The sequence below is a fragment of the Hyaena hyaena genome, unplaced genomic scaffold (genome assembly GCF_003009895.1).
Source record: "Hyaena hyaena isolate Hyena2069 unplaced genomic scaffold, ASM300989v1 scaffold_538, whole genome shotgun sequence".
In the NCBI taxonomy this organism is placed as follows: domain Eukaryota; kingdom Metazoa; phylum Chordata; class Mammalia; order Carnivora; family Hyaenidae; genus Hyaena; species Hyaena hyaena.
This window is the reverse complement of record NW_024081172.1, coordinates 888,081-900,441: the sequence shown is the minus strand read 5'-3', so window position 1 is coordinate 900,441 and position 12,361 is coordinate 888,081. Positions and strand designations below refer to the sequence as shown.

The 12,361-nt window shown below is 38.4% G+C and overlaps 1 protein-coding gene across 1 annotated transcript in view; it reads left to right on the top strand.

The window, feature by feature from the left end:
* LOC120247677 (prolyl endopeptidase) overlaps positions 1–12,361 on the top strand; it is a 122,770-nt gene that overhangs the window by 48,822 nt on the left and 61,587 nt on the right. Inside the window, exon 7 of the mRNA XM_039255688.1 lies at positions 4,541–4,646. Coding sequence (XP_039111619.1) covers positions 4,541–4,646 — 106 coding nt within the window. The remainder of the gene's footprint in view (positions 1–4,540; positions 4,647–12,361) is intronic.

Below are 12,361 nucleotides of genomic sequence, written 5' to 3'. Positions count from 1 at the left end.
GGATGAAGCTTGGTGACTCAAGCTTCAACCACTACCAGTGCTTTAACAGGTCTGAGAGACTGTCACTTTCTGGCCAAAGTGAAAAGACCTTGTGAACATCTGGGGTGTTCACCAGCGACCCCAGAAAGGCCAGCCCTTTGCAGTAAGTAAGGCTGTAGATGTTTCTCAGCAAAGCTTGAAAACAAGCTCTAAGGGATCAGGTTGACCCACTAACCCATTAACTGCCTCAAAACTTTTTAAAGGAAGACAAAAAACACTAAAAAAATACAGACAACATTCAAAATGTGTAGAATCCAATTTTAAAAAGTTGCTAAGTGTGTAAAGAAGCAGAAAAATGGAACATATAACCAGAGAAAATAGTAGCCAGTGAAACAGATCCAGAAGTGACAGGAAGGAGAACTAGCAGAGACTTTTTTTTTTCTTTTTTTTTTTATTTCTAGGAGAGATAGAGAGAGATAGCGTGAGCAGGGGAGGGTCAGAGAGAGAGGGAGTCACAGACTGAAACAGGCTCCAGGCTCTGAGCTGGCAGTCAGCACAGAGCCCGACGCGGGGCTCGAACCCACGAATCGCGAGATCATGACCTGAGCGAAAGTCGGACGCTTAACTGACTAAGCCACCCAGGCGCCCCACTAACAGAGACTTAAAAAACTGACTGAGCGGTGCCTGAGTGGCTCAGTCAGTTAAGCCTCTGACTTCAGCTCAGGTCATGATCTCATGGTTGATGGATTCGAGCACTGCTTCAGCCTCTGTGCTGACAACTCAGAGCCCGGAGCCTGCTTTGGATTCTGTGTCTCCCTCTATCTGCCCCTCCCCCACTCACGCTCTGTCTCTCTCTGTCTCTCAAAAATAAAATATGAAAAAAAATTTTAAAAACTGTTATAGAGTAATTTTTAAGAGTTGAGAAAACATTAATAAAATGAGCAAAGAAATAAAAAATTTAAACTGGACCAAACATTCTTCTAGATGTGAAAGTAAACCATCTGAATCAAAAAATGTCCTTCATGGGCTTAAATACTACAAAAATGTCATGAATTTGAAAACAGGACAATTGAAAATAAACCAAAAAGAGAAAAAACTGACCTATGGGGCAGTGCTAAGTGATCTAACATTGTGTTTCTGAAGTCCTACAGTAAAGGTGAGGGGACACAAAAATATAAAGGAGGAAAAAAAGGCCAAAAGTGTTAAGAATTTGACAAAGTAGACAAGCCCACAGATCCAAAATGCTCAACAAGTTCAAGCAGGCTACTATAGCAAAACCCATTATTAATTAATTTGCATAAAGGCCTAAGATAATTTAAAAAATCTTACAAGCAGCCAAGGAAGAAAACACAAAATTACATACAGTGAAAAAAAGGTAGGAAATAATTTCTCATCTGAAACCATGCAAAGCAGAAGAGAAAGGAATGACACTTTCTTCGTCCTACCTTGAGTACTGTATTTAAAAAGTACAGTTCCTTTCCCCACATCCTGGCCCCCTTACCTATACTGTTCATGTTCTCCATGGCATTCATCATTTTATAATACGCTATGTAATTCCATGTTTATCTCCTTCCAGTAGAATGTAATATTTTTTCCTGATTTGTTCACTGATGTATCTTTAAACGTCTTGCACATAATGGCTGCTTAGCAAATATTTGTTGAAAGAACATAGTAACAGTTGTTGGTAAGTGTGTTAGGATTCTCCAGAGAAACAGAATCAACAGGATGCATGTACAAACCTATATAGAGAAAGATTTATTTTTAAAGAACTGGCTAATGTGACTGGGAAGGCTGGACAAGTCCAAAGTCTTGAAGGGTGGGTTGGCAGGCTGGAAACCCTGAGTGTTCAGTTTGAGTGCAAAGTCAGAATTCCCTTTTGCTTGGGGAGGAAGGTCACTGCTTTTTCTTTCTTTCTTTTTTTTTTTTACAAATAGTTTATTGTCAAATTAGTTTCCACATAACACTCAGTGCTCATCCCCACAAGTGCCCTCCTCCATGCCCATCCCCCCCTCCCCCCCACATCCATCAGTCCTCAGTTTTTGTCAGCATTCAAGAGTCTCTCGTGGTTTGCCTCTCTGCCTTTCCCCCACCATTTCCCCCCTTCTTCTCCCCCTTGTTCCTCCGTCAAGTTCCTCCTAATCCTCCTATACGTGCAAACATATGATATTTGTCCTTCTCTGCCTGACTTATTTCGCTCAGCATAACACCCTCAAGGTCCATCCATGTTGCTACACATGGCCAGATTTCATTCTTTCTCATTGCCATGTAGTATTCCATGGTATAGATAAACCACATCTTCTTGATCCATTCATCTGTTGATGGACACTTAGGCTCTTTCCATGTTATAGCTATTGTGGAGAGTGCTGCTATGAACATTGGGGTACATGTGCTCCTATGCCTCAGCATTTCTGTATCCCTTGGGTAAATTCCTAGCAGTGCTATTGCTGGGTCATAAGGCAGTTCTATTGTTAGTTTCCTGAGGAACCTCCACGCTGTTTTCCAGAGGGGCTGTACCAGTTAACATTCCCACCAACAGTGTAGGAGGGTGCCCGTTTCTCCACATCCTCACCAGCATCTAGAGTTCTCTGATTTGCTCATTTTAGCCACTCTGACTGGCGTGAGGTGGTATCTCAGTGTGGTTTTGATTTGTATTTCCCTGATGAGGAGGGATGCTGAGCATCGTTTCATGTGTCTGTTGGCCATCTGGATGTCCTCTTTGGAGAAGTATCTGTTCATATCTTCTGCCCATTTCTTCACTGGGTTGTTTGTTTTTCGGGGGTGTAGTTTGGGGAGTTCCTTATAGATTCTGGATATTAACCCTTTATCTGATATGTCATTTGCAACTATCTTTTCCCATTCCGTTGGTTGCCTATTATTTTTTTGGTTTGTTTCCTTTGCTGTGCAGAAGCTTTTAATCTTGATGAGGTCCCAACAGTTTATTTTTGCTCTTGATTCCCTTGCTTTTGGGGATGTGTCAAGTAAGAAGTTGCTGCGGTGGAGGTCAAGGAGGTTGTTTCCTGCTTTCTCCTCTAGGGTGTTGATGGTTTCCTGTCTCACGCTCAGGTCCTTTATCCATTTTGAGTTTATTTTTGTACATGGTAGGTCACTGCTTTTTCTATTAAGGCCTTGAGGACTGATTGGATGAGGCACACTCACATTACAGAGGGTGATCGCTTTGAAGAGTCTGCCAGCTTAAATGTTCATCTCCTCTAAAAAACACATTCACAGGAGCTCAGTCAGTTGAGTGTCCGTCTTCAGCCCAGGTCATGATCTCACAGTCTGTGGATTCAAGCCCTGTGTTGGGCTCAGTGCTGACAGCTCAGAGGCTGAAGCCTACTTTGGATTCTGGGTCTCCCTCTCTCTGCCCCTCCCCACTCACACACTCTCTCTCTTAAAAATAAATAAACATTAAAAAAAAACCTTCATAGAAATATCCAGAATAATGTTTGACAAAGTATCTGGGTACTGTGGTCTAGCCAAGTTGATAGGTAAAGTTAAGCATCACAGCAGGATGTAGAAAAATAGGAGCTGTTACTCACTGTGAAAGGTAACATATAAGTTGGTACAGCCACCTTGGAAAATAATTTAGCAACATTTAAGAAAGTTGAGTATGTGTGTATCTTACCACTGAGCAAGTTTACTTCTAGTTATACCCCCAGAAACACACATAAGACCACAAATAAACATCTTCAAAATTTTTCTGAAGTGTTGCTTGTAATAGGAAGAAAATAGAAATAAAACATTTATTTGTGGGAAAATGGATCAATTAATTGTGGCATATTTCTAGATTGAAATACTGTATAGAAGTTAAAACAAACGAATTAAATATACATATATTGACATGGACTAATTTTTTAAATTAGGTATAATGAACAAAATTAGTTACAAAAGGAAGTGTGTGTGTGTGTGTGTGTGTGTGTGTGTGTGTGTGTAGAGTTTGATACCACTTATATCAATTTTGACAATTCAAAAATCATAATATATTGTCTGTTATATGAGTTCACCAAGATCCTTTTTGCTACCTGAGATTCTCCTATTTAATGCTATAAAGGAAGTCTACAGAAGCACAGACTTTTGGTCTTTGACCTCTTGTTGGAGAGGTGACTAGATATCCAGAAAGAGTTGTTCCAAAGCAACCGGATGATGCCAGTAGTGCATCATGCCCATTTTGCTAGTTCTTACTCATTTACAATAATTTTAAAATCTGCAACCCATGACAAAATTTCAAAGTCAGGGATATTGATATTCAAAATGCAGATTGCATGTATTTTCAGTTAAAGAATAGACTATAAATTTAAATAAAGATCACATTGAGTTATGACGTTCAGTATTATCTACTGATATTTTCTACTTGAATATTTCACTGTTTTTTAAACTGTGATGTAAGTGCAAAATAAGTGAAAGTTGATGTTTGTCTTTTTTTTTCTAACTTTCTTAGCCACATATAAATTTGGAACAGACATGTTGCACTTAAGGTTAGCCTGCAGTTTTTACTTAACCGTGCTTTCACAAAAAAATATTTTCTAATCAGTCCCCTGCACTGTTTTTATTTCCTTCCTAGTTGTCTGACGATGGTCGCTATGTCTTATTATCAATAAGGGAGGGATGTGATCCAGTAAACCGACTCTGGTACTGTGACCTACAGCAGGAATCCAATGGCATCACTGGTAAGTTATCTTTCAAACAGGTAATTATTCCAGAAAGCTCAATTAAAAAAGCAATTATGTTGGTCTTCTAATTGATTTCCCAAGAAACCTTCCATTCAACCACATCATCTCAGTTCATATTTTTTCTTTCAGTATTGTTCCATAAAATGAAGAAAAATTGAATCAAGCTCATTTGTTGGCTCTAGCATTTTCTCCATAGATTGAGGTTAACCATGTATTTTGCGTATGAATGTGAAAATGTCCTGTGAATATTGCAGTTGAAGAGTGTTAAGGAGAAACTAGCCCTTTGGTCTGTAAACCCTTATAATTGTCTAGATGTAATGGTGCAAACTGTCAGAGCCTAAGGTAAGAGACTGGGGAGAATGTGCCAGGATAACAGGTTCTTAAGACTGTTTCTTAACACTGAGCCACATGCACAATAACAGCCTAGTTTGCTTCCTGGAAAGCCTTCTCCATCATGATAGCAAGCATAGTACAGCTAGTTACAAATTGTGGAGGTGACTCATTTTCAATGTTGTTCTCTTTGAACATCTGTGTCATACCAGCACCATCCTCAAGCATGAAAGCTTTCCAGCTGCATAATGTCCTATGCTGAGAATTCTCAGACCCAGAAACTGTACAGATAGGCTGGCACTCAGATAAGGGCACCAAACTAATCACCTGTTTTCTGGTTAATGTAAAATAAATAAATATTAGATATAGTGACACAGATTTTCAAACTATACAATATTGAGTGCACTTCTAATTATTAATTAGATTACTTCATTATTTATGTTACTTTATGGTAAGAAAATATACAGTTGTTGTTTTTCTTATCGATCGGGTGTTGCATCATTTTTAAACTTCCCTGAACAAGATTGGCATCCTGACATTCTTCGATACTTCAGAGTGCCATTCACAGATACCGCAGCATGAAGTCCACAGATTTATTCAGGTGTGAAGTATGTATCCATTTCATGAAGACATGTGAGGGTTTTTTTTTTTTTCCTGTTAAAAAAAAAAGATGCACCCATTTTGATCTCAAAAGACAATTGTATCAACCATGTTAGTTTTCACATTCTTTGACAGGAGCAAAGCCAGAACCCAAGAATTGCTCAGATGAGTTGTGAGTCTAGGTGTACACAGACCTGAACCTCTGAAGAATGAAATCCGAAACGAACAGTGACTAGCTGTTTCTGTGCTGTCATCCTGACTGTATTCCTGTGTGAGGCCAAGATGGTGGGAAGGACTTTGCCTTTCTCCAGTTTTTATTAAATTTTTATTAAAAATTCCAGTTACAGCCATCTCCCTCTAGAGAGTACTGGTTTCATTTTTTATTTATTACCTTGTTATATCTTTAAATTATTAGATAGACTTGTTATTAAATGATATATGTTACAAAAAACACAGATTGCTTAATTTATTCTAAATATGGAGAAGAGAATTTCTTCCTGGTACACTGAGGTTGGATTGCTGTGTCCACTTTAATAATAGTAATGCGTTGAGTGAAACTTACAAGGGCTGGCAGAACTGGGGGAAACCGTTTTCTTCCAGATCCCTTAGTCCTTATCTGGTTTTTTTTCACCTTACATACTTTTTATCCCTCGATTTATCATTGCCTCTTTACTGAGGAATTAGAGAACAGGCTATAGGACCCAGAGACTGAGATTCTGGAAGGAGGACAGTTTGGAGGTTCACCAGGCCATCACAAATAGAATTCCAGACACTCAAGCCCTGGATGAACATGAAGGAGATAAAAGGGAAGCATCTAAAAAATCGTAAATGACTGTGATGCATTCAGATAGGAAGACCCTATTTACAAAATAAGCCACGTCCTGCCCTGCCCTCCCAATTTGATCTTATCCTTGAATTACCTTGTCTTCTCCGCTTCTTAGGTGGTTTTTTGCAACTTAGGTAAAGAACCCAGTGCAGAGTAAGCATTCAGCAAATGTTAGCAATTATTATTTTCTTAAATTCTCTCTTTTTCTTTTTAATACGTTCAGAGGAACTTTAAGCTTATTTTGTCATGATCTGAACATCCAGATGTATGTTTGACAGGACTGTGCGTAAACCTATAAATTTATTTGGTATTAGACCTCTCAGTGGAACCACGTATTTTGTTTTTGGTCTTGTCCCCCCCCCCACCCTCCCCCGCAACTTTTATGTATGCTCTACATCCAATGTGGGTCTTGAACTCACAACCCCAAGATCAAGAATCTCATGCTCTACTGACTGACCCAGCCACATGCTCCCTAACCACATATTACTTGTTAAAGTTATCCCTGGGTATTTTGTATTTGTGAGCTATTGATGGCTTGTGAAGGTGTCTGTCAAGGTTTAACCAGAGAAGCAGAGCCAGTAGGAGATCTACATTAAGACATGTATTTTAAGAAATGGGCTTATGTAATTGTGGTACTAGCTAGTTAAGTCTGAAATTAATAGGGTAGGCCTTCAGGAAGAACAGACTTGAACTCTCAGGCACAGGCTGCAGCTGCTGTCCACAGGTAGTATTTATTCCCTTTTGGGAAGCCTGGCTCCACTAGAAGGTGTTTCACCTGATTGAATTATCTAGCATAGTCTCCTTTGCTTAAAGTCAACTGATCATGCTCTTTAATCACATCTACAAAATACCTTCACAGTAACACCTAGATTAGTGTTTGATTGATTAACTCAGGACATTAGCCTAGCCAAGTTGACATTTCAAAAAGACCGTCACAGTGACCTCACAGAAAACCACATGGAGAGGAATTGAGCAAACAAGTTTTATAATGCTAACCTGATTTCATTTTCTAATAAGGTTACTAAAATGACCAGTGTTTGGAATTCATTGAGGCACTTAGAAAAGCATGTGATATCCTATAGACTTTGAAGTGAATAATAGGATAGGTGGATTTGAAGCTGTTGATTCGTACACTGATATGCATACTGAACGCACTGGAGAATGTTTTCCACTAATAGCTGTTAAATTCTGGAGGTAGCCAAGCCTGCCATCTTTTTTAAATTACCGCTTTACTAGCATTAAATTTGTGGGTAACATAAACCTCAGAGTAGTTACTCTTTTGCATGGCAGTTCTGGGATTCTGAAAGCTCTTGACAGTTACAGTGATTGGCCAGTGCTAATATAATGAAATGGAAATCCATTTGCACGCTTGGGTTCAAAGTCAATCGCATAGGACAAGATCAGAGAGATCTTGTTTTTTTTGTTTTAAATTAATTGTTCATTATGAGTCAATAATAGGATTATGACTATTTAAAGAAACAAGTACTATATATGACTTGAATTGTTGAAGACATTAAGTAAAGTATATTTAGTTTATAACAGGAAGCACAGCAGATTGAGATGGTGATCATTAAAAAGTTTTAAATACCCCTATTAATTATAGTTGGATATACTGAAACAATAACCAGAACACTTTCAAATCAGATTTAAATTTCAGTCTCAGCTCCATAACTAAATAGCTGGTGAGCCAGGGATGGGAATGTTTTCTCTCAATGTTTCCATTATTTCCATGACTACAGTTGTGGAAGTAATACCTACTTCATGAGGAATTGTGAGGAATAATGAAGAGGTATGGGACAGGGCTTAGCAGAGTTTCTGGCATATAGTAGTTTCTCAAGGATTCCTCCTTTCTTTTTTCCTTTGTTTCTTGCCTCAAAGAAGAAGATTTGGAATCAGTACACTTTGGTTTTGGGTAACATTGTAAAATAGATTGAGAATGTCCCAGAATAAATGGTTGTCTTCAGTATCAAAGCTACTCTAAAGACAGATCTTGTTATTGACTTGTTTTCTGCAAAACCAGATTCATAATCAAAGAAAGGTCCTTTCATTGACAAAAACATAAATAGGTATGCCTCTAAGTGTGAGACTGTGTGGGAAATTGTCTAATTATATATAGGTTGATAATTGAAATTTTGGGGGTTTATATGCCCAGTTGGTAACCATGACTACTGCCAAGGATCTTTTTCTTGCTATTTCCTTACCTGCTCCCCCATTTTTGTTATATTTGTTAAACTAAGGGAAGAATAGTTAACATTTAACTTAAATGCTAAATGTGCCAGTTAACTATTAGATGAGTTAGACTTGAATAGCCAGTGACTGAAAACTGAATCCAATGTTATGAAATCCTTCATTTTTAAAATGTTATTTATTTATCTATCTATCTATCTATCTATCTATCTATTTATTTATTTATTTTTGAGAGAGAAGGGGGAAGGATGGGAGAGGGACAGAGGGAGAGAGAAAATCCCAAGTAGGCGCCATGCTGTCAGCACAGAGCCCAGTACCTGACGTGGGGCCCAATCCCAGGAACTGTAACATCATGATCTGAGATGAAATCAAGAGTAGGAAGCTTCAAAGACTGAGCCACTTAGGCACCTCTGAAATCTTTCATTTTGTATTGCTGAAATTTGTAACCTAAAGCCTTTTTGCTATGATTTTAATCCTTTTTACCTTAAAGGCAGGGAGAATTCTCAGCATTTTCATGTAAATTAATTCTTTGTTTATTAGGGCACTGCTGAATTGCTTGTCTGAAAAACTAAATAATCTCACTTAGGTAGCATTTCTGCCCCTGTGCATTTTGAAATGAGAATCACAAAAAGCACAAAAAAGTAGCCGATGGCTATATAGTATCATAGGACAAAAGCACATAGAGAAAACAAAACTACATAAAAAGAGGATGGGAAAAAAGTCTTAGAATATCAAGGGTTAAAAGAGTTCCCCTTGAAACTAGATTCCTTTGTCATTTACTTTTGTCATGTACATTTCTGTTTCTCTTCCCCAACCTTCTGACCATTTTCCTGCTCACCACTCTGTTTGCTTGATCTCTCACCTGTTACCCTTTGCCTCTCTTTGGAGAACTTCATTTCCATCATTTACATGTGTAGTATTTTTACTTAATAATATGAACATATTGTGGAAAGGCACCCGTAGCCTTTCCCCTGGAACTGCGGTTCAGGTTGGTGGCTGCTCCTTTCCTGACCTTTCTGAGCAGGTAACACCTCTGTCTTCCCTTATTCACCATCGTGTAGAAACAGCACTACACATATCATCTAGACCTTAGAAGTTTGTGTACACAGTTTCCTAGGTGTTCAAAACAGCTAAGCAGGTGCCCTCCAAAGAATATCACACCCTCTTCTGTGCTGGCTGCCAGAGACGTCTTCTGAGTTGCTATCTTCTTTCTTTTGGGAAGAGGGATTTTTGCCCTAGCAGTTCCCACATGGTTGACACCTTTTCTTCTGCAGTTGGCTTTTCTCTTCCTTTCCCCTACTCTGATTTCTTTCTCTCACTGTACAAAAACAAACAACCAACAACAACAACACCGTGTGTGAGTGTTTGTGAGCTACATGAGATCAGGGACCTTGTCTGTGTTGTTCCCTGGAGTGCCCAGCACCTTGAACGGTGCCAACAGATAACAAGGAGTCTGTCTTTGGCCGGATGTTAGTCGGACATCCGACTAAGCCCTCTTCTCAACCAGGCCTCAGCCTTGGTTCCTCAGCCTCCTACTCCTTTGTTGGGCCAGCACAGCTCAGTTGTAGCAAGAATCTTACTAAATCAGTTTAAAGAGAATCCTCTACCCTCCATCTCTGATCACCCTTGATATCTGATCAGATTCCTCATCCCTCCCTTTCTTGATATCTGATTACCTTGACCTGCCTTCACCATGAATACTAGTAGGTCATTTTAACAAGCATCCCCTACTCCATGTATCCTCTTAGTGACCACCCCTCTGTCCGTTCTGCTCATCGACTATAAATCCCCAGCTCCCTTTTTTGTTTTTGGAGTTAAGTCTGCTCTCTCTCTTTCTCTCCGTCTCTCTTATTGATGTAGTCTTGACACCTATCTCGGGAGTCCTGAGTAAAGTTTTCTTTACCATTTTAACAAATGTGAGATAATACTTTTCTTTCACATATATTCCTAGAAGGTGGTACCAGCTTGTCTTGAATGATGTTGTTGCTCTTTATGGCTCAGGTGGCCCTGCTTTTATAAGCCATACTTCATCAGTAACTTTCATTTTCCTGTAAGCGTTTTGAATCTTCATTTTTCTGGCCTTCTAAATTTTTTTAGTTACATTTTTATCCTTTATGAAACTCTAAGAATGATGAGTAAGTACAGACCGTGTTTCTCCAGTTGTGTATATTGTATGAGCAGAAGATTTTTCCTTCTCTTTTTCTGTTCCTTGTTTAAGATCAAAAGTGAAGAACCACTTAGGACACCAGGCTGGCATGACAATTTAATAGTTCTGCAGTAGAAAAGACAGCTGGGGCTTGACTCCTGTGATTCTTAATGTGATTCATGCCTACAGATTAGTTGAAATTAATCATCCTGAACCTTGGAAGAAAATGATTTGTGTCTGGATTTTCATAGTTATGTTTTCTGTATTTAATTAAGAATTTTAAAAATGATATATATATATTTCATTTCCTAAGTTTATTATCCTATTTTGAATATGCAGTTGACCTTTGAACAACCCAGACTGAGCTGTGCAGGTCCACTTATACGTGGATTTTTGTTATTTTTAATAATGAATACAGTATTGTACTATAAGTGTATTTTCTCTTATGAATTTTTAAATGTTCAGTTTTCTCTAGGTTACCTTATTATAAGGATACAATATATAATACATATAAGGTGACAAAATATGTGTTAATGGGTTGGTTTTGTTATCAGTAAGGCTTCTAGTCAACAGTCTATTCTTAGTAAAGTTTCAGAGGAGTCAAAAATTATATGTGGATTTTTGACTGTGCAGGGCGTCGGTATCCCTGTCCCCCACATTGTTCAAGGATCAACATATATATAAAGTTACTTCCTATGAACTAAATTCAGAATAAATTTTCACAGATTTTCTATATTATAGTTAAAGATCAGGCCTTAGATCTGCTCTTTTTTCAAGTATGTGGACTTTAAAAATTTTTATTAAAATTTTATGTATACATTAAGTATATAATGATGGTTTTCAACATACTTTTATGCATATTTATCTTAGTGTTCAATATAAATATTTAACTTTCTAAATATTTTCATTGGAAAAGTATGAGATTACTACTTTAACATTTGGCTGCTTCCGTTGTCTCACACTCAACAAATAGATTATGTCTCAGTCTAAAATGTGGGATTGTGTAAGCGTCATATATTTAGTTACAAAGCACACATGTATCGGTGCCCCACTCTGGGCTGTCATTTCTGCTGGACGGTTCCTGAGAGATCGCCTGTGCGCAGCTTCAGGGCGTATCAGCAGTGCTGTGACCCAGCCCACGTGTCCAGGCTACAGTTGGGAGATCTCTACAGTTTGAAAACTCAAAACTCCCTCCCTTTCCCCTCTGCTTTCTTTATTTTGTTTCCTCTCTCTTTGGTTCTTTGATTTTTCTGTTAAAGTTCAGATACTTTATTTCCTATTTTATAGGGTAAACAGCATCAAAAGAGACGCTGACCATTTGGCCCTATTCTGAATGCATTTAAACTTGTGTTAGTTTTTAAACAGAATCCTTAGGTAGCGATTATTAGGTGAAAAGCACTGTCAGTGTCTAAAGTCCTTGTTAGTAACATGACACACTTAACACGCCCATGTAGCCATCTTAAGACACGCCCGAAGTGGTCTTTTGCTCCTATCTCAGCATTTCTGAAGTGTTTGGCAGAAAAGACAGATGGTGCTGACATAATTGATTTCTGTAAGGAAATACCAGCTTATCCTTACTTCATCCAGACTTTCACTAACCTCTCCCTCTGCTTTTTCCTTTTT